This window comes from Salarias fasciatus, chromosome 14 (assembly GCF_902148845.1).
Source record: "Salarias fasciatus chromosome 14, fSalaFa1.1, whole genome shotgun sequence".
Lineage (NCBI taxonomy): Eukaryota > Metazoa > Chordata > Actinopteri > Blenniiformes > Blenniidae > Salarias > Salarias fasciatus.
Window position 1 is genome coordinate 5,999,204 of NC_043758.1, and position 23,497 is coordinate 6,022,700.

The following is a 23,497-nucleotide window of genomic DNA, read 5'->3' on the forward strand; positions in this document are numbered from 1 at the left end:
GGCACTGTGCTATAATAGGGCGTATCTCTGCACACTGACTCAAAGAGAGCTTGACAAGACCTGAGAGTGTAACTTCAATGAGATTTGCTACGTGGAACAAGGTCATTATGCAAAATAGTGGCTGTATGGGAATCTGTTCAGGAGAAAACCACCCATTAATGTTTTTAGTTTTGATTTTTTAAGGACATGTAGCTCATAAAAAGATCCAGAGGAAAGTTTGCCATCACTCACTCCATTATGTTACTGTTAAACTGTGTTAATCCTTTCTGATGCTTCTGACAATATTTACTTGCAAAAACTGACTGAATATAAATATTCTAGCCGCAATGTCTTCAGAACTCAAGAACCAACAATTGTGGGCACATATGCTGTTATAGTGATCTCTATTTCTGCAGCGTTATTATTGATTATTTGGTTACTGATAAGATTCACCAGAATGTCATGAGTGTAACATGAGCTCCTCAGCACCGTCAAACACACAAATACTTAAAGTAAAAAGTGACAAAACCCTCACTTGTACATTTTATTACAATTTTAAGGCCAAAAAAAAAAAAAATTTTACAGTATCAAATAATCATAAATGGGTAAAATGACTCAATAGATGGCATTTAACGTGTGTAGCATGTTTTCTTAAATTCCAGAAGATTCATTTTACAGACAGTGTTTGGTGGTTTGGTGTGCTGACGTACGCAGCTGGATACAATAGACCACAGCCTTTCCCTGCTCGGTAAATCATTAAGCTGCCAGTTGAAGTCGCTCCACCTCTGGGAACTGACATAAAATGTTTATTAGTCCCGATCAAACCGTGGAGGAATGGTTTATGGAAATGAAAAGTCTTGAATTCTTCATCACAGTGTGAAACCAGATGACACCAACTCCCTCACCACCTGCAGACTGTGATCAGCGAGGGAAATAATACGTGGAGTGCCAAGTTTATGTAATGAAAGGGGAGATCAGACTAAATGTTTCCAGCCTTACACTTCATTAAAATACCAAAAGCACATGACACACATTTTCCTGTAAAAGCAGACTGGCTAACAATCACAAACAAGTTCCTCTTTTCTGGGGGCTGGACAGATATTTTCCATCACACATGAGAACATTTAATAACATTCACAGTAAACTCTGTTTAACTTGCACAATGATAATAGATGAAAACAGAGAATTCCTTCCTTAAATATTATAACTAAGTCATTTCAAATGGTTTCTTATGTCTATAAACATGATGCCTCCTCCCCAATAAATACTCCGACCAGTCATAACACTTAAACCACTAACAGCTGAAGCAAATAACGCACACTGTGTCCACAAAGTTGATGATTTAGAAGTGGGAAATGTACTTGATGGGATAAGTTCCACATGGTGATGGGAAACTGCAAGTGGTGTGGGATGCTCCCATCTGCAGTGGCCACTGCTAATCAAAACGGCTCCAAGAAAGGAAAAGCAGTGGACAGTGCTAAAAGACACTGGTGGCTAAATGACATTCGTGTGGGTGGGAGGTGAAGACTGGCCTGTGTGGGGAGTTACTGTGGCTGAAACGGGAGCAGAGGAGAATGCCGCTTTTGCCAATAATAGGTCAGGTGGTTATAATATTACGGCTGATCAATGTTACATTCATGCTGTGTCAAGTTTTGTACAGAATCTACATTAAATACAGTACTTGACATAAGACAAAGTGTCAAATTGAGATTTGACACAGGAAGCGACACTGTGGTCTTCTTGGTCCGCCACGCTCTGCTGCTCCCGTCACTCTTTACACTCTGCCACTGGTTTCCTTTCACTATGCTCGTAATCACTATTCCAGCCACCTGCGGTCACACTGACCACCAATATTGGCCATTTTAACAGCATTTATCAAGCTGTGAAACAGTCAAAGGGTCTCAGGCGGTCAAAACTATCACGCATGTGGGAAGTGAAGATGAACCGCTGAAGCTCAAACTGACCCGGAAATGTATCCTGGTTCTGATAGAGAAGCATCGGCTCTTGCAGAATGGCGCTAATAAAGGGGGAACTACACAATACTGGTTATAATGTTGTTACTGGACTGTGGCAGTTCAGATTGACACGTTATTGTTTAAACAGTGAGGCAGATGAGCTGAATCAGTGATCGTACTGTATGTGTGATAAGACTGTTGACCCGCTGGCACTGAAGACACTTCAGTCTGTTTGTAGAAAAATAAATAGACTTTTCATACTGAGTTCAGCATCAACACTTCAGCAGTTAAATATAACTACCACAACAATGCAGTTACAGGGCCAGTCTATTTTTATCTCAGTGGTTTTTAGCTTAAAAAACAGGGGGAACACAAGGGCAGCACTTCCACTCACTACTGTGATAATTCACAGCCCCAGCAGTTTCTTTTCTTTTTTCTTTCGAGTTTAGGTTGTCATAACACTTTGTGGATGAACGTCACACAGGCAAAGTGCAAATCCAAAATCCATCGGAGAGCATCAATGCAGACCGTTGATGGTGCCCTGTGGAGTTTTTGACTTTTTATCGTGCTGCAAGTTCAGCCCCGGGATTGTTTTCTCTTGGCGTTGACACACAGCCATACCAATGGCATCCTAGATCAAGCCACACAGACGCAGGGCTGCTGAGAAAGAAGCCTATTTTTATAAACGTGGATGTAAACAATGTATAATCCAGGGTTGAAAAAAAAAAAAAAAACTGGAAAGAAGGTTTAACGATCTGTTTGACTGCTGTAAAACTCCACAGGGCACCTTTCATGTCCATTAATCCTCCTCATCGTGTGTAGGACCTCTGCCAGTTGTAAATGGCATGGATATTATGGGAACAAGCTGGCACTCTTTTGCATGTACTAACGCTGCGGTTGCGAAAAGCCCTCCCGACCGCTCCTCCGCCCAGCCCCCTCCTCCTGGCGGCGAGCTGCTTCGCTCTCTCCTCTGCGTTGAAGAAGTCTGTGGTCGCCCTGAAGAATTCCAGAAGGGCCCTGTGGCTCCAGTTACTCCCCTGTCTCTCCGTCCCGCTGCCCGGTGCGGCCGCAGGCCCGGCTCCGCCGCCCTCGGACCGGGTGGAGAAACCGCAGTGGCCTCCGCGCTCAGTGAGAAGCAGGAAAAAATGTGGGTTTGTCTCGAAGAGCTCCAGGGGGACGGTGGCCTGGGTGTCTCCGCGTACCGGGTCGTCCCGGGCGCAGATGTTCAGAACAGGAATAGCGACTTCGTCCACGTCTCGCAAAGGTTCATTGCGCTCCCAGTAAGCATCCCAGGCGCCTGGAGAAACGCTGCCGCCGCCGCCGCTGCTGCTGCTCATCCCTGTTGATGCTGATGTCGAGTTGAAACGTTCACTCTGACAGAAGATCGCCTCCTCAAGGCCACGCAAGGAGCAGCTGGAAAACAGCCCGTCTGTCTGCATGGTCTCACTCAGCACCGTCTTGTACCTGTGCGCACACACACCCATATACACACACATGTACGCGCACACATGCACGCGCACACACAGGAGACAACAAGTGAAAAACATTAAATCAGTAATGGAGCAGCTGGGTCTCATATTCCCCATTGGCCTTGATTTGAGGAAGTCTACCTGGATCACGATGTTTCTCAGCATCAGTGAACTGAGGAGGAACAGGCCATCTGTTGCTACAGTAACTTAGATTGTTTTCCTTATTGTGCCTTTCCAGTAAATCATTTGTGAGCGCTTGTTTTGTTCTGCAAGTCCACGTGTGCGGCAGCCTCCTTTCTTTGCAAATTAATACACTGCGGGTGAGTATTCACACCGCAGCAGCAGCATGAAACAATGTTCTCTCACTGTCAGCTTCAGGAGGAAATGGAGATTTTCCGAAACACTCCTCTCAAACAGAGGTTTCAGAATGTCCTCTCCTTCCCCTACGAGAAATTTAGTCTGGATTTGACATCTTTTCATACTTAAACGAGCTGATGATGGATCCCACACTGAGTCCTTCAGGTGTTGGTGAACTGACCAGTCAGGCTTCTCGCCAAAGGAAACAGACTGAGGACTCAGGCCCAGATCCAATACTGCATCACACAAGAATGGAGAAGTTTGCGCCTTTTTTTGGGAATAGTGTTTTGAGAAATAGACTCCATCTGGTTTAATCTCTGTTTTAATCACTCTCACACTCACTCTATGTCCTAAGACTAATGACATCTGAAAAAAAATTTTATCAGTAAGAACACAGAACAAAATGAAAAACTAACAAACTGAGGATTAGTCCTGTTTTCAACAAGCTGCCCGGGTAGCCCAGACCGCTTCTCTTTTCACTTTGATCTTCCCTTCGGGTTGCAGCAGAAAACAAACTTTGCTTGTGTAACACAGTGATGCGCTTGGAGCTGAAGTTCTAGCACAGTCAGTGTTTTCCCCCAGAAACAGAAAAATACGTCAGATCCGTCAACTTATCAGAGAATTATCTAATCCTATTACAGTGTGTTCTTTTTGACTTAATCAGGATTATTACTGCAGCAACACGTCATCAGTGGGGTCACAGTAACCTGTCTCATGATGAGCTAAACCCAGCTCACGTCAATGCACTCCAAAAAACACAACATTAACAAAGCATTGATACTTTTCCAAGCACTGCATCCATTCAGATTGACTTGAGGATGTTTCCCTGAGGCTCTTTTCATTCCCTTCGTACCTGCTGAGGCAGATCTTCTGGTACAGCACCAGCGCCCACTGCAGGGGCCAGCACAGCCCGCCCTCGAACCAGCTCTGACAGCGGAAAACCGGCGACAGGCAGCCGGCCGCCGTCACGTAACTCGACGACCCGCATTCCCCGAGGTAGGACAGGAGGAGGCCCGAGCCGGAGCTCTCGCTCACTGCGTACAGCCGTCCGGCGGGCTGGCGGTAGCGGATGTAGCGCACGGCCTCGCGCAGGTCGGAGGGGTCGCCGAACTGCTGCAGCTTCAGGGTGGTCAGCGGCGTGCCGTTGTGGCTGCGGCGGTTGAAAACAGCCGGCAGGTAACCGTGCGACAGAGCCATCTCACACAGCTGTGGAGAGAAAAGGTCAAAATGGACGTGAGGATGTCCGAGCACATGTTGAGACAACCTGCTCAGGCTGTGACAGGCCAGCAGGAACAGCAGATATCATCCTCGTTACACACCGCGTGCACAACATGACACGGAAATCTGTCAGCAGTCACTCATTAGATCTTATCCTGCAGTCTGAACTGAACAAAATGACCCAGAAACTAAAGAATGTTTCGACGTTGTGCCAACTTAAACCTGCAACTTCATTGCATTTGATTAACGTCGGGTTTCCGAGAGCACAGACAAATCCAAAAATAGACACCACTCAGGGAAAAGCAAGGATCAATTTAACGTGAACGGACTCATTTGGTTTTCGTTGCATAAGCTCATTATAGATTTAGCAGGCGACCAAGAGAGCTGGAAAGCACGCAGGAAAATCAGGTCCTGTGTGCAGAGTTTGAAACATTATCATAACAGAGGCTGAAGGCACTTGTGTCAAGAACACAGACAAAGGAAAGCTATAGGCGTCAAATGATCAACTGGTGGATAACCTCAAAAATGGCTCTTCACAAAGGTTTACTTCCATCTGACAGTGAACATTTCCACCTTGTAGCCTCTGTTTTGAATGAGGCCCAGTCCCTGTTTCCCCAGTTTACCGATTCCCTGCATTTCCTCAAGGTTCCTGGTGTAAATGGATTTTATGGTGTCGTGGCTTTGGTATGCTTTGGGGTTTACTTTCCTTCTCCTCCTTCATCTGAAGTGTTTTCTTGCTCCATCCTTGTGTCCTGCTCTCTTCTCTCAGTACAGCTGTTATCTGCTGTGCTTTGTGATCCCTCCACTCAGTGTGTCCATCAGTCAGTTCTTCAGTTCAGTTCGCCGGTTGCTCCTGTTGCTCAATGTCCCTCTTTTGATTGTGCTGGTTGAAGATGTACTGTACTGTGTCTGCACTTTTCCACACACCTCAGAACAGATCTGCCCATGTCTCCCGATATATCATGGCCTCTATTTCATTTTGCTGACTGTCTTCGGGCATAGAGAATGACAAATACTCACACTAATGTGAGTAACATCAAACAACTAGTTGAAGTGTTTTGTAAAGAATTCAATCGTACCAATGTTAAAGCAGTACTTTTAAAATCATTAGTTACTTTTGATTATGCTCACAATGTGAACAAACATTAAAAGCTTTGATCTTTGTTCTTACAGCCGGTGAGTCCATTATTAAGAAAGCTCATGATTAAAATCTACATTTATTTGTGAAAGTGGCATTTTTATTACTTTATTGCTAGAAAAATGTACTTTGAACAGAGGTGAACTGAATGAACTGCTTGCTATTAACAATGCCACTACATATTAAAAAAAAAAATAGTATAATAATAAAGCATATAATAATTAGTATTTTTGAGAGCGCACAAGTTTCACGCGAGCATTTTTAACCAAAAGTATTTCTACTTGTGATTGAGTGCAAGTTTCTTCCCAAAAAAGTGAGAATGAAAGAGACTACATTAAAAAGGAAAGCCTTCTGTTTCTCGGGTGCTTTTGATCCCTTGTTGAAGACTCGCGTTCCAGACAGTAGATACGTAGTGATATGACGGCAGGCAGCTGAGAGGCAAGCCGCCCCGCCCCGAGGCGCCGTGGAGCCGTCCGTGAACTGAGCAGCGTGCACAACTGGCGCCGAGGAGCTGGACGGCCGCGAGTGTGGAAACCTGTGAGCTCATGTTGCCTCTCAGTCAGCTGCACTGGAGAGAAAAACATCATTACTCACTGTTTTGCCAACTGAGCTATTTTTATAATGCATTGGTTTCATATAGCACTTTTCAGGACACTCAGAGACGCTTTACATTGCATTATTCATTCACACCATACTGGGTGGTGGTAAGCTACTGCTGTAGCCACAGCTGCCCTGGGGTAGACTGACGGAAGCGAGGCTGCCAATCTGCGCCATCGGCCCCTCCGACCACCACCAACCATTCACTCTCACAACTTTCATACCAGGCAACGTGGGTGAAGTGTCTTGCCCAAGGACGCAACGACAGTTTTACGCCTGCGGGAGCAAGGATCGAACCGCCAACCTTCCGGTTATAAGACGACCTGCTCTACCAACTGAGCTATTTTTATATTCATTTTGAGGCTGTAACGGCAAAAAGACAAATAGGAACTCGTGTCGCGCTACAGAAATTGAGAACATCTTTCAAATCATAAATAAATAAAGCATCATCGATTTTATTTTGTAGTTTCACTTTTATATTTTCAAACCAAAGATTAAAGCTCAGTAGTGCTGGAGCCACTCCCACCAAATCACACCTTTCAAAGATGAAATCGTTTGCTGGTCAGCGCAGAGCTTTACGTTATTAAAACCAGGCTGAAGCTTGAGCCATCTCAGACACGTCATGATTCAGTTCAGGGTCGCAGGAGGGGGGCTTGAGCCAATCACATACAAATCCATCACAGGACAAAAGCAAAGCACACAAATAACACATTTATTACAATGTGAGAGGATGGTGATGCTTCTGCTTCTCTTTCGATCTATCAAACCATGTCTGTGTGAGGAGCTCAGTAAATCCAAAGAGATGTTTAGACTACATATTTTAATTTCTAATAAAATTACTGATGGTGCCATACAAATCGCACTTATTTCCAATAAACCATGGGTGTCAAACATAGGAAGACTGGGCTATAAAGCAGCCCAGCAGAGGATCTGTTTCACCCAGTCAGATAACATTTCAGTAAAAATAACAAAATTAACGTCAACTATTATAATAAACTAAAGTAACTGCGATCTCTCAGTCATTTATTGGGGGATGCACTGTTATCGTCACAGTGATGGATGTCACGCAGCGAAGCGAGCTCCGTTACTGCCAGCAGTGTCGTGCTGTGAGGGTGAGTTTGTGAAGACATGAACGCTGGAACTCTGCAGAAATCATGAGCCTGGTTATGCTATCGAGGTCCAGCCCACCTGGGGACAGCTTGGACAGTTTGTCAACCCTGTGTTTAATTCAGTTGCCTTAGCATTTTTTTACTTCTACCAAATCAAAACACTTCACATCAAATTAGAGACTCTATCTATCTAAACACACAATTGCCCCCCCCCCCCCAAAAAAAAACCCACAAAATTATCTGTAAGTGAACTCAGGAAAAGCTGCCAGGCTTTGTTACTCGGCAGAGAAGAAAAATGACTCGAATTTACAATTTACAGATGACAAGAGCTCGAGAGCTATCCATTCAGCCAGGGCTTGGATATGAGAGATCGGCCCTGTCTCCGCTCTGGACTTTAAGAGTAGATTAAATAACCAGCTGAAGTGTCTGCAAATGCAAGAAGATCTGTCTACACTTCGAATCTGAAGTGTCAAAAGTGTCCTCTCCTCTCTTCATGCTGGAGAAGAGGAGGACTCTTTCAGTGAACAGGAGCAAGACACAAGCTTTGTTTTTTTTTTTTTTTCTGTAGCTTTAACGTCACATTTTAAATGAGTTACGTTTTGCTATGAATGTGCATATTTCCCGCAGGACACAAGAAGAGTGGCAAATCACGGCATTAAATATTTACCAGCTGAGAAAAACCCGCAGCGGCATTTTCTGCAGGTCTGCATGAAAACGAGGTTTAATCTAATAGATGTGGGCTGATTTCCACTGTGTTTTTCCAAATTATTCTGGAACCCAATTTTCTCCTTCATTTATAACCTCATCCTCAAATTGTTCCACAACGCTGTCAATCAGTGCGCTTCAAGAGGAAACACATGAGAGGAGGAAATGTTTTCAAATGAATATGAATCTCCTCGGAGTTCGGTTCAATTCCCAAACCTGCTGACAGACCGGGTTATGGTTCCAGCTGCACACTGGAGCCGAGGCTGGAGGATGGATCTAATGCAGCCGAGATGAAATTAGGTGAAATGAGTGTGAAAAAGCTCTGCCCTGCTTACGCCTGACTGCCTGCCTCAGGTATTACACACACACACACACACACACACACACACCGACACAGTGCTTCATGAGAAGCGCTCTGAATTCAATCCTTTATGCACAAAGGTAGAAAAAGAAACACTACTTTTGTTACTTTGACATGAAGTTTTAGTTACTCCCTTCAGGAGATCTGCACATTGGATATAAGATACCCCCACAATGCAACTTGAACATTTGGGGGTTAAAGGCCTTAACTGTTACCTGATCCTCTAACCTTAAGAACAATTGATTTGAGGTTACCATTTAAAGTACTATATTTTTTTGTTTAACTCAAACGATTGTGTAGCGTCTCCCTGCCATCTTCCTAAGTCAGAGCTAACCCAGCTGCTTTAGTCTTGCGTTCCCATTGTGCGTATTGACGGCGTTATTGAGCCGCTCAGAGAATTATTCACAGTGTCCCTCAAATAATTGCCCTGATTGCTGTGCAACCACAAAAACAATCCCCTCTGATACAGATCAATGTCCTTTCAGGAAGATCAGTAGTGCTGCCAGCTGTCACATGTGACACATGAGACGCTTGTTTTTCGCTTTTAGGCGTGTTTTCATTACCAAACCAAGTAAAAAGCTTCAGGTTTAAGCTTCAATGCGATCACAGAAATCTCATCGCTCCAAACTCACATGCAGCTTAGAGGAAACGTGGCTCTAATCCACTTTCTGATGAGATTTTACTTCCTACTTTCTTAATGATTTAACTATTTGAGAATAAATCTTAAATCTGCACTCATTGGGTCTGTTGTGCTTTTCACAGCAGAGAAGTCTGCTTCATCGCAGGGACTCCAGTTGTTTTCTGCTCCAGCAGATAAACTGTCAGCTGAGTGACAAATTCCTTCAGCAGGGTCTCGTCACACTGGCAACACACCCTCGGTCCAGACACAGGATCCACAGATAAATATTCAAAAGCATCTGTAACAGTCCCAGTGACAAACATTAAATAATATAAATCACTTGTGCAGCTGTACCTCCAGGGATAACGCAGTTTAACATGTCATCATAACCACGGTTCAGTTCAGGATGTTATTTGATTAAAAGCCTTTTAAGGACAGCGGAGCATGTCGGTGCAGAGCTCCGTCCTTTGTTTGGGTCAATAGCTGGCCTAAATACGGAACATACCAGCAGGCCTGGGACAGAGGATTCAGAGGGAAGGTCCAAATAACATTTCCAAATATTTCAGTTCATGCATAAAGAATCGAAAATATATAATTATTTCACAGTTTTAAATTAGTTATGGGAAAAAGTTCCACCATTGTTTCCTTTTTTTTATGCTGATTTCTTTAGAATATGATAAGCGCTTAATGTTTCTTGACACATATAGTTAAGGATCTTAATTATTTCAGTGCTTTCTCATGAACTAATTGAAAAATGCAGATTTCTTAGAAAGCAGCACAACCCAATGCACTGTCTGGTATTTCTGAAGATCTCATATCAACCTTTACTGGTAAATTTTCCAAACTTTTACAGCTTGATGGTGAAGCTTTCGTTGTAAAACCCGAAGCTTTGAATCGTCTGAAAATCAGTCTGAGTGAATTATAAGTGATTAATGCTACACCTCAAAATGTTACAAACACAAAATAATTAAATTGACCACCATGTTACTCAATCAGTTTGGTTGTTTTTGCACACAGGACCAAAAAAGACAGTAAAACTCTGAACATGGCAGGAAACTGAGACAGGTGTTGATGATATGAGGCGAGACGTCTGCCGCACCTGGATGTCTGCTTACAGGAATATTAATGGCTTCTGAAAATACAGCCATAAAGAGGGATATTCCTGCATGTTTTTAAACTTCTCCACTGGAAAGATAATATGTCTGGAGTCACTTTTACAACATTGGCCTGATTGATGTATTTTGAGTGAACTGAGTTCCGGAGACTGAAGAGAGGTTGTTTGGTAATAAATTATGAATTGAGGGGAAAAAAAGAAACTTGTTCACTTTTGTGCCAAAGACATAAAACACTGATTCTTTCTCTTAATTTTTTAGAAAAGCATTTTTTGTTAATCAATTAAACACTCTTCTTTCACCGTGGCACCGGGCTGTTTCTTGGTGTGAGTTCAGGACATAAAACCTTAATGTGCCAGTTTCAGACTGTCAGTGTGTGAGTTGTTGTTTAGAGGGCTTAGCCGTGTCAACAGGTGGATTTTCCTGAGAGTTTTGAGTGAGCAACAGGAGAAACAGCTAACCACTGGCAGCGGTGTCCAGCTGTGTGATACTGACCACTCAAAGATGTGAGCTCTAAAAGTAAAAGCCCAAAATAATGTGGGTGAATTCAGTCAGCAACACAGAGAGATAAAACACTGAAATTATTTCATGGTTATATGAACTGTGTTTGTTCAAATCAGCGTGCATACGTGGATTTCTTCTCCAGTCTCTGTGAGGTTGTGACGTCTCTCTGTGTTTTCTCTGATGGACTGGCAGCATTTCTATGTGCCCTCATCTGTCAGCTGGGATCAGGACGGATGTTTTAAACTCCGGCCTCAAGCCCCTGAACAGTCTCATTTTTTGTATCATTCTGTAAACTGATGGGGACCAATCCAGACCAAGTAAAAGAAAGACACATGGAACACAGCACGTGTAAAACTATGAATAATTTAGGGGAAATATCTCATTCATAAATTCATAAAGTCACACACCGCTCACATGGCCTGCGTTAGAAAGAGGAAGGGAGCTCTCAGAATAGCAGCGTTTCCCTGTTTCTTCTCAGTGTCACTGATAGGGGAACATGTATATGTACATTAATGCAAACAAGAGCTCTTTTCATCTCTGTCTCTCATGCACATGCACTCACTGAGGCTGCTTCATGTACAGTATCAGTAACCAGTGACAGAAACAGCCTTAATTGGTGCCTTTCCCTGATGGTGCCTCAGCTTACAGCCCTGAAAACCGTCCGACGGCATCACAGACGTTCTCTACTCCCACAGTGGATGTTCAATCGAAAAAGGAGGGACATATCTGTATGAATGCCACAATTAGTTTTAATCCATCTGTCATGGTGACAATTAAGTCACTAATTCATGTGTAATGCTCCAAAGCCCTCAATTTGTTTCACGTTCACTGTTGTGTTCCATTTTCCACACAATTATCTGCAACCAATTTCTCTTTTCTAGATGGATTCCTCTAATTAAATCCCAAGCACATTTAATTTTGTGGCAATATTCTTGCAGGGTTGTAATTTCTGACGTGAGTCTGGCAGAGGGCCTGTGAGGGATTTGCACACAGAGCTCAGAGTATGAAATCAAGCATGATGCCAGGTGCCCGGTATTTCCAGAGAGCCAACAGCAGCGCTGCGTTTCCCCCGGGCTTCACAAGTCAAGCGACGCTTTGTAATCCCTCACTCCATTACCTCAATCAGTGCATTGAAAGAGCAGCTGAAAGACCGCTGCTGCCTCTGCATCTGCTCGGCTCTCTTCCTGCGTCTCAGCCCGTCACGTCTTTACTTCAAGTCGCTGCCTTCGTCCAAACAGCCAAACGGATTTGTAACGGCACCGTCACACACATCCAGGGAATAACTGAAGCCCTTCTTCCGTGTGTAGAGGAAATAATTTGTGTATTTACCGTAATTTGTCCCTGCCACGGGTCTGCAGCCTTTCCCATCAAAAAGACTCAGTTCTGTCACTTCCCACCAAATAAAATTCTTCTGGAGCCACAAAACACGTTTAGTCACAAAATATCACACAGCTTAAGGAGTTACTCATGTAGCTCACGCCAAACATCCATTCATGATGTTTCATGACTGCAATTTTGCACTTTTGTAGACATTTTTAGCAGTTTTTACCTTTTTAGTCGATCTTAGCTTATTTAGTTAGTTTGGTTGTGCCACCATTTTGACTTTTGACCCTTTTTCTCTCTCTTCATGTTTCGTCCTCAGAACACGTTTTTTTCAGGGGGTTTTTTGTATTATCAACAGTCATTACTTTTCAAAATTGCAATTTTAGCTGTTTTTACCCTCTTTAATGATCACAACCAGGAGATATTTTGATTTGATTTGCCTCTGAATTTGAAAATTACTTTTTTTTTTTTTTTTTTTTACATTTTCTATTGTTTGTGTTTCCTGTTTAAACTTCTGATGTTGAGAAAGGACACATCTGGTGAATCCATGGTACTAAAGTTGCATCTGGTGAAGGGCGCAAACCTTCCCTGTGAGTGTTGCAAGTGTTTTTATGTAAAATCATCAATAATTGTGTTTGCAACTATTTAGGTTATATTTTAAAAACGTGCTTTGCAGCTTTGACTCCCAGCCTCTCCATCCCTCCCTGTTGCCTCTCAGTGAGGCTGCAGACCCACTCCCTGAGCCCTGATCCTTAAATACAGTGAAGCCAAACACAGGCAGACACACCCACTCTCAAAACACACAAAAATACAATAACAGCATGCAATGGTTTCCAAGGTTTGTTTTAGAATCTACAAATTGTCTCAGTCTGGCGTTGTTTGACATGCAAATCATTTTTTTACAATACCTGAACAGGTAAGGCGTCAGGCCTTCCTGTGACCTCTGAGTGATTTAAGGGACTCCCAAGTTGAGGAAAAACTGTTATAAATATCAAATGCATTCAATAAATAACACCTATACTTGAAAATTGTGTCTCTATGTTTAGGATACTCAAGTTTTTGTACATAGTTCAAGCAAAGACACAATTTTTTTAAAAAAGACAAAAGAAAATGGAACTTCCAGTTTTCCTTCCAGCTTTGTTTACATTTCTCATATTTTTTTTCATTGCCTCTTCTCTTCTGCCTCAACGAGCAGCTTTCATCAGTGATTCAACAGCTCTTCTTACCTTCACCACGTTTCTGGTGATCTTCCCAAAAGAGTTGGGGATGATGAGGAGCACGGGGCTGGTGGAGTGGCTGGACGTCCTGCGGCGCCTCTGGTAGGACGGCACAGCCCAGTCCAGCGCCACCAGCCCCTCGTCGCTCAGCTGCAGGTTGTCCCGCACAAACTGCACCGGGCTCTCGTGCGGCCAGCACGTCTCGTACACGCTCTGGAGGAGAGCGCTGGCCCTCCACGTCCAGCCGACGCACGGAGAGTAATCGCCGAAGGTCCTGCAGTGTTTCTGGAGGTAGTTCGCGAGGGCGGAGGGTTTGCATATGAGCGCCACGGCGGGCGCGCTCTCCTCCCGGGTCGAGACGCACCTCCTGCTCCGATCATCCCCTCCCGGCCGAGAAAACCCCAGTCCTTGAAGCAAAGCATCCGGCTGGCGGTCGGGACCAAAATATTTGGAGCCTGGCCAGACTAAGACCACCAGGATCGCAACGCACAAAGCCACGAGCCATTCCAGCATTGGCACGGCTGGAGGGAAGCAGAGAGACGCGGAAAACGGACACTTCCCACACTTCGGACCGGAGAAGTTGACAACTAAACCTTTACATTATGCGAGCCACTTCAAGGGAAGCTTCTCGGTCTCTGTCTCTTCTTTCGGTGCTCCTCTCCGGTGCCAGAGCGCGCCAGTCCCCGGTCACTTCGCGCGTGCGGCCGCGGTTACGCAGCGTCTCTTTCATTCCAGCTCGCTCCAAACGCGGCTCCGCGCTTTATGACGCGCACTGCTATTTCAAACAAAACAATAATGCTCACGTTTAGCGCATTCAGAGCCACTGAACCCTCAACCTACCGGCGAGCACACGCCTCTCAGCCGCACGGGAGCGCGAGGAGAGTCGGAGCGCGATACGCACGCAGCCAGTGCTGGAAACGCCCCCAGCAGGTCCAGCCCCCTCCAGAGAGCACAGCAGGTACCTCCAGGGTGGAAAGACAACTTCAAGTTACTCTCACGTTGACTGAACTGTACAAGAATCTCTCCATTTAAAGAACAAAAGTAATTCTATAACCTAAGTCTAAATGTTTCTGAAGACAGCAGGCTGTGAATTAACAGCTTTTCATATTAAATCAAAATGTAGACGTCTTCAACACTCAGAAGTTACTTATTATTTGAAAGCAGTGTCACAGATTGCATATTTTAAAATGTATCAATGTATTTGCTACAAAATTCTTCACATACCCCTCAAAAAACCTGTTTGTACAGGATTGAATTTGTAATTCGACACTCTGCCAGCACACACTGGATGATATATATCCTATTGAATTCTTCCCTTTCAGTGGGCCACATGCTGCATGTTTCCAAAACATAATAATGGAGTTTTGTTTTTTTTCACAGAATGGGAAAGAAAATACATTATTTTTCCTGGAGGGAAATTCTTAAATGTTTTGCACTACCCTTTATGGAAACAGTAACTGTCAGCTGATGATCATTTTTAGCACATTTTAACCATTTTTGACAAAACATAGAATATCAAATACAAACATATTGATCTGAAGCATAATTAGTACCTGTCACTGCACCAGTTGCCATGAATCAATGTGGCAGAGTTGCTCAATCAATATCACAGATGACGGGACTGTTGTGGTTCCTCATAATGATCAAAGCTACATTTCAGTGACAGAGAACATGCCTCCAAAACAGAAGAAGAAATAAAACACTTCTCAGCTTTTCACTGGCACTGGGAGACAAACAGACACATTATGTGACATCATTTCACCTACAGTCAGATTTCAGTTTGACTAATCATGCACACTGTGACCTGGCACTCAAAGAGAGTCAGAAAACCATTTTTTGTGCACATCCATTAGTGTAAGTTGTTAAACAGGTTTGTTCTGTAACAGCTTCATCCTGTGTGCAGCACTCTCAGTTTTCTAACTTTTAGGTGGAAGGAGCGAGTGAAAGTAGGCCAGATTTCATTGTACATGCAGATTCGGCGCTGCAGACTTCCCGTTCAATACAGACTTTATGTAATACGATAACTTCTGCTTCTATTTTTGCACTCCCTGCCAGTTTCACGAGGAAATTCAAACACACTGCGTAGTGATAAGCAAGGATGTCTAGACATCATCACATTAGGTGGCCATAAGGCTGGATAGTGCCGTTCAAACACAATGAAGATAATGTAATTTTGCTCAGGCTAAAAGGAAATACACAAGTGTGATTATCATTTGTTTAGGACTGCTAGTTGTGCCTGTTAAACATTTATGCTGGGAAGAAATGCGGAGGCAAACCACTAGTAACCAGCTAGAACTGGAAGTGACAGAGGACTTGATAAGTAAGAATTACAAACCTTCCAATAGCAGCTGCTTCATCCAGTCATTTGTCTGGTTTTAACTTGTTTTCTCTCAATCATTTATCAAAATGCCACAATTATTTCACAGAATATAAACTCACATTAAATGATTGAACAAGAACCTTCACTTTTACTCTTTTGATTATTCGTCTCGAACGTTAATTTGTTGTGAGGCTGAGGAGTTGACATCATCGTAAAAATCTCAAAAAATGATTTTTATTATTATTTATTATTATTATTATTTTCTGGTTTGACCTCATTTTTTTGGACAACATATTTTGAAAACTTGCTTAGTCACTGACAACAAAGTGAAGTGCTGTGTCCCTGCAAACACAAACTGACGGTGTTGTGAAAACACAGAGAGTCCAGGCAAGAGGAAAGAAACCCCACCAGGAGTGGACGGGACGCTCCGTCACTGTTCGCTTCAGTTTCTGGAGTTACATCAATCCTCTGGCAGATTAAAGCAAATAGCAAAATGGCTCAATCCAGGCCTGGGAAGAGAAAATAAAGACAAATGAGTGTCTGGAAAGGTCCAGTTTGACCTCTGAGACACTTTAAATGCCAGAGAACAGCTTCCAGCACAAGAGAGCCGATAGTTTGACTGAATCTTTGTGTTGTCACAAATACTGAACATCAGAGTCCAAAATGACACCGTTTTGTGCAGGGGTCCTAAAATGGACCAAAACGTGTAACAGTTATCCTCATACATAATCAAGCTCTTTGAGAATTTCTCATGCTCATGTTCGCCATCATTCTTCTGTTGAGTTTTTACTCAGTCGACTGGATTTGACCGGCATGCTTCTCGCATCTGTTCCTCAGACTGTTATCTAGAAAAATAACTAATTAAAAAAAGAAGAAGAAAGATGGAATATAGATACTAGAAAACAGAGGAATAGAATTCTACACCCAGCAGCAGGACTTTGCAGCCATTCAGTCACAGAAAAGATCTAAAGCACATGTAAAACACAGTAATAAAAGATAAAAACATAATTTCCAGCAGCGATAAAAAAATAAAAGAAGTTCCAGCATATAGCCATAAGATTATTTAAAATAATACTTCGTGCATCGATTAAAGAATTGCTGTTTTTCAACATAAACCTGCCATAAAAGGATCAGAAAGAATCTGAAAACATGGTTCTGTCTTTATTGTTTTGGATAATGTGAAACAGTTTTTTTTTTAATGCAGATGAAGTTGTTTCTGTGTTTGCCAAGTAAATACTTGAAACGTCACATTTTATTTTCCTCAGTGATGTAGGTTTTGTAGTTTTGGGCTTGTTTTTCCATGAAAAGGAAAAACAGAATTTAGAGAATTTTTATAGGGTTAAATCAGGGGTTGAGGGCTGATAACTCTCACTCATAAAACTCACACAGCTGACTCTAAACTCAAGCCACCCCTCAGTCCGAGCAGATACGTCTCCTTTTCAATGCCAAGCTGCACTTTTTAGCTCTGACCTTACACTTGCGTTTATATCCTTTTTTTTTAACCCCTCATTGAGATTCAAATCTCTTTTCCAAGAGGGACCGGGAATTCCGTGTGATCAAGCAATTTTGTCAAACTGCAGTGATTGGACAAAATTGCAAGGTGGCTCAGAATTCACAGAAGTTGGTTGAATTTAAATCAATTGTTGAAGTTACAGCATCGCGACCTGCTGGAGGGACTAAACGCTTCACGTTATGAGCTTAAAACTGCCTCGAAATGCAAAACAAGAGAATTTTAAACATGTAATTCAAAATGTGATTTATTACCATTAACTATGGAAATTCAGTGATTAATCATGAGAAATAAACTTAATCTTTTGAGAGTCTTAGTAATAACGTTACATTTTTCAAAAATTTGAAGAGAAAAACATTTTATTTCCTTCTTTCTAAGTCCAATCAGTCCCACGCAGGTGAACTGAAAGTGCGTAACTCCGCAGCTCAAAAGAAATAAATCTCGAGTCAAGCTGGAGCCAGTCTTTGGCAGACCTGCTCTGTCAGCCTGGGAAAAGCCAACTTGTGTTTATTTTTTCGTTCAACCTCCGTGCAGCTCTTGGTGATTTTTGGAAAATGGAGTTCTCAAAAAATACTGACAGTTAACTTGAACAAATTTCTCTGGAAACACTGACACCATATCATTGTCCGGCCTGTTCTGCTGCAGACACCAATAAACCGTTATTCTCCTTCCAGTGTTTGGACTGTGTGTGTTAAATGCAACATAAGCTCTGGAGGATTCATCTCTCATAGTATTTTTTTGAAAATAATCCAAGAAAACTCGTCTTCTTCTCCCCTTTTATACTCTCTTGATCACTTGGTGTGATTAGAATTTATTTTTGAAAGCATTGCGGACTGCAATTTATTAGATATCTAATCATATTTAGTTTCTACCGGTGATGAAATGCTTCCAGAGCTCTTTCGTTTTGGCACTGAGTGGAGCTTTAATTTGAATTTGCACTGACCTTTGGACCAACGTAATTCCAATGCAAATCTCTGCTTTCTGATGAAAATGAAAAACATGAGACCAACAGCACAAGGTGAGATTTGTGCCAGATAGTGATGAAGTCATACAGATGTAGTTTGTTTGATCACAGTCAGTAATTTCAAAAAGGTCACGAGAGACAAAGAAGCACGAGGGCCAGGATAACACATTTTGCATTGATGAGAGGGGATGAGGAGGGAAAAAAAAAAACCCCAACAACAACAACAACCAAACAGCAGACCCAGGTTAACGCCAGGAATAACAACAAAGAAATGATTACATCAAGCTCCAACTGGTCAGGTGGTGGTTTGATAATATATGATGCAACAACCTTTTCAGTGACTATTGTGGGTGTAAAAAGGCAAAGTGCTGAACATTCAAAGGCACAAACTCATAATCCACTTACAAAGTCACACATAAACACAACGGAAGAATAATTCATTTGAAGAAACAGGCCTAAAGTAAGCACTGAATTTGGAGCATTTGCATAATGGAAAATGTCTTATTATCCAATTTGATAAACCCTAAAAAAAAATCAGCATAACCTTTCCAGATGGCCTGGAGTAATTATTTTATCAAACTATTCCCTTGCTATATAATAAAGTGAAAACAACACAGGGCCATCGAATCTACTCAACAAACAAAAGTAAAACTGGCCTCATCCATAACCAGACGCTGCTCTGCAGCCTCTGCAGTGCTGAGAGAACAGGAAATGCATCGGGCCAAAATGGAGACGGAGCCTCCAGCTTGCATTTTGTTGGCTAAAGTAAGCCTCTGGCCCGGCATCGTGCTGACATTTACAGTCGTCACTGTGGACGAGAGGGTTCAATCAACAGAAAGAAGTCAGTGAAATGCAGAATGGCAGCTAATGTGTATTAAATAGGAGAGAGTCTGCGTGATTTTGGTTGGAAAAGGCAAATGTGTAATCTATGCAGTTATCACATTATAGAGTTCCAAAGAAAATCGTGGGAGTCTATTAAATGTGACATTTGAATAACTTCAAGTTGAATCCCTGGAATTTAGGATTTCTCATCATTTACACTGTAGAAAAGCAGGTTGTAGAATAGTGGCTAAATATTTGGCTTTTTTTCCCTTCATATTAAAAAAACAGCAGGGAAAGACTGCTGAATCCGAGGGGAAGACAGGGAAGTGTCTGCACAGCATCATGACTCATGGTTTTATGTTTAGATCTAATTAGTGGGTTCAATCATTCCCTCCAGTAACAGTATCTTATTACTGCTGCCTTCCTGCAAACCAGCTCTGGTCACTTGATTTGATACTGCGGTTTTAAGACGTCTCGGTGAGAAGGGAGTATTTCTCTGCTGCCCTCTTTCTTCCCCTCCCTTCCTCCCTCCTTCTCTCCGGGCTCAGCTCGTCTTGCTCCGTCACCATTGGCAAGGCCTTGACCTCCGACATCAGAACAAACAGTGACTGTGCCACACATTCACACACATTCACACACATTCACACACATTCACACACATTCACACACATCACAGGAGTTCAGGGGAACTGAAGGGACATCCAAGTTGGTTAAAAACATTTCATCATGAGAGTTATGGTTTCTTATCACCCGACCCTCCACACATGTGACATTTGGGTTTATGTTGGCAGTAAAACATAAATCTCTATTGGTGTGGTGATACAGTTCATGTCCTTCTCATGAACCATGCCTTCTCAAAACCTGGAATCACATCCAGAGTCAAACAAGCGTTCTCTCTGAATGTCTGACTGGCTGCACTCTGTGGGGAAATGTGGGCAAAAAGAAACAAATCCGAAGTTATGCTTCAATATTTTTCCACTTTCGCTTTAAAAACATCAATAAATCTTGGAAGCGTTGAAAGCAGAAACACTGTATCCTCCACAGAAACACACATCAAGTCAACTTGAGAAGCTGGCTCACATCGTGAGCGATTTGCTTCACCACTCTCTCTCATGTCAGGAAGACCACATCCTCAGCTGCGGCCTTCCTGTTCTATTTCAATTTCCGGCGACATGAAAATTAACACCTAGACATACAGTAACTCATGTGAAGGGGAAACCTTCTGCAAGCTGACAGTGTGTGAAGGAATGTTTGTAATAAAGACAGACTTTAGAGAAGATACGAAATTTTCAGGAACTGTCAGCAACACACACACACACACACACACACACACACACACACGAAACACCTCATGCCACCTGTTGACACAAATATTAACCTTTACTAAAATCATAGACACGCTTCCCAGGAGTGTGTTGGAAAAATGTCTTGCATCCATTGTGTTGAAGAATGAATTAAACCTTATCTTGCAGTTACCGCTCGTCTCATTACACTTGGAACAATTTTCGATTGAAATCATTCATGAGCTTCATGGGTTGTGATCAGAGGTCGAAACTGCAGGTGAGCTCTTCTCAGACTTCACTCTGTCACAGACGAGCCAGGAGAGCACAAAACGCCAACTTTCTCCATGACAATACAACAAGGAGGAAGAGCACCAAAACCAGAAACGGAGAGCGTCATGGAGAAATAGTCTTTAAAACAACTTAAACATGTCAATGAATATATGAGAGAGTTTGAACTTGTGTATATTTCATTATTGTCTTGTTGGAATTGCCCTTTATTGGAAACAACGTTAGAATACATTTAGGATCTGGCATGCCTACCTCTCATAATAACACTCATAACTATTAAACACACAAGAAATAGAGTTTTTCATCCATAAAGCTGTCTTTATATTTTGGCCTCAGGGCTTCTGCAGAATGACTGAAGACAAGATTCACGTGTGTGTCACAGATTTGTAAGCCGAGCGTCTCCGTTGAGGACGACTCCTCCCTTCATGATGAAAACATGCTGTGTGGTAGAGTCTCGCGTCCTGCCGGGAGCTTCATTTCACCAACATGTGCAGTGCAAACAGACGCAGCAGAGCCCCGTGCAGCAGACCACGCTGCTACAAGCTGCAAACCAGACAGAGCCTGTGAGACGAGAGAGGAGCCAAACCTGAAATGATGAACGACAATTCAAATCTGACCAATCAGTGTACTCACAGCCAGACATCAATCATGTCTGAGAGCATGAAAACATTTAAAACCGTAACCAGGAGCTAAACTTGTTATTGAGCAGTTATTTTAAAGTAACTCCACTAATATGTTACCAAAAGCAGTAACTAGAAACTCCGACTCTAATCGAACGCTAGTATTGAGATTTTTGTTAAGTAATTCTTCAAATACAGTGTTTAAAGGTTGAACTTATAACTTTCATGAAGCAGAAATGTAATTATTTTATTCAACTAATGCAGCCTTGCTGAAATAATCTACCTGATTCACTCAAACGTACGTGTATTTTTGATTGCTCGAGATTGAGATCTGTTATTGTTTATTTTTGAATGCTGTATAGTCTCTGATTTAAAGCTCTCAATGTTCTGCTAAAGCAGCTGAAGCAAGAACTCATCCAGCGACAATAACCCCGGCCCCAGAGCCCCGCTCTAATTTTAAAGCCCATCAGCAGGAAAGCTAATCTGAGCCTTATTCCAGCTATATTCGCTCTCTCTGGAGTGAGACGAGACATTACAGAAGAGGAATTGATTGAACACCATCGAGACGCTTTAACAAAGATAGAATACTACCAAATGAGAGAAAATGTTGAAAAAACCGATACATAAAACACTAAAGTGATAAATGTTAAGATAATGCAAGAGAAGTGGAAAGTTTGTTTTTTGGAAGGTGTTGACCTTCCTCTCAGCTGAATCATTGACTTAACAGAGAGATTTCCATGTTTTGAATATCAGTGCTACAGTCTGTTCTCCTGCTGTTCCTGTGGTCTAGTTTTTTCCAGGGAGGCTGTCAGGAGGACGCGCCAGGCCATGTGCTGTATAGCTGAAGGGAAAGCCTTCACACGGTTTATTGGGTTCAAAGGTTTTTTTTCAGTTTGTTCTATGTGACTAGTGATGCCTGAATGCAAACATTACTGTGATCGCTTCACTTTCTTTGTACCAACTGTGATGAAGAAATAATTTATCTTAGTGAGGAAGATACCGACTGGCCCCAGGAGCACACCATAACAGATTTCATTCTGTGCAAACTAAGGTCCCCGGCCAAACATAGTTCTGGTGAATTTTTATTACTGATTTTCTTATCAACATCCTACATTACCCTGATATGCACGTGACCGAATGTGAAAATTATAGGCAATGATGCTATTTCGACAGCCTTAACCACTGTTTATGGATCAGTTGTGTACGTGTTGCTTGAACACAAATGCCAAACTCACACTGATTCAGGGGCCACAAGAAGACAGTTGGCAGTTGACCTTCATAAACCATCATGGCCGATGTAGTTTTTACACTTTGTGAGGTTTTGGGCTGCAAGCTGGATTCAACTCTCTTAAAAGCCTGTTTTGGTCCACAGGCCAGGTAGAGGCTTGATATCCCTGATTTGTATGATATGACACACACACACACACACACACACACACACACACACACACACACACACACACACACACACACACACACACACACACACGCACACGCACACACAATAGGAATCACAGTCTTTCTCAAGGACATTTAGAGGTTGGAATTGAAACATTAATGTTGGAATAAGAAGATTAAAGCTGTTTTTCTTCTTTTTCTTGTTGTTGTTTTTTTTTTTTTTGTAATTCTTACATTCACCAAGCAGAAGTCAACATTTCACATGTCACTATTTCTCACTGAAATCTGATCAAATCCAAATGCTGCTGATGGGCTGTTGAGTCAAAGCACTAGTTTCAACTCAGAAGCCTCCCGTGCTCAAGAGCCATTAAGAACACGAATGACAGGATTTATACTGAAGAAATGTTACAGTTTTATTAATCGTTTAAAGCAATGTTTACAATGGCATCAAAATATCTTGGGTCAACATGTATTCAAAGTGAAACTTGACGAAGTCTCCCCATTCTCTTCATCTGAGCTTAATTTCCTGCCTGAGGCTACCAGTGAAAACATGAGTTCACCAGGAGAGTCCAGCTGGGAACAGCCTGGACTCATAAAATATCAACTGTCGGCTAATGCGAGCTCTTATG

The 23,497-nt window shown here is 42.5% G+C and overlaps 1 protein-coding gene across 1 annotated transcript; it reads right to left on the reverse strand.

Annotated features, from left to right (window-relative positions):
* Positions 1–510: 510 nt before the first annotated feature.
* abhd15a (abhydrolase domain containing 15a) lies at positions 511–14,516 on the reverse strand. Its single transcript, XM_030109140.1, has 3 exons — positions 13,673–14,516; positions 4,614–4,966; positions 511–3,398 (listed from the first exon to the last, which is right to left on the reverse strand). The coding sequence occupies exons 1-3, from the start codon at positions 14,174–14,176 to the stop codon at positions 2,744–2,746; spliced, it is 1,512 nt and encodes a 503-aa protein (XP_029965000.1). The 5' UTR covers positions 14,177–14,516; the 3' UTR covers positions 511–2,743.
* Between the last annotated feature and the right edge of the window lie 8,981 nt (positions 14,517–23,497).

Excerpts from the sequence above, each read along its gene's own strand:
- abhd15a (XM_030109140.1), bottom strand. The coding sequence starts at position 14,176 with ATGCTGGAATGGCTCGTGGCTTTGTGCGTTGCGATCCTGGTGGTCTTA. Across the intron at positions 4,967-13,672 it reads TCACCAGAAACGTGGTGAAG|CTGTGTGAGATGGCTCTGTC; the intron begins GTAAGAAGAGCT and ends TTCTCTCCACAG. Across the intron at positions 3,399-4,613 it reads CAGAAGATCTGCCTCAGCAG|GTACAAGACGGTGCTGAGTG; the intron begins GTACGAAGGGAA and ends GTGTGCGCACAG.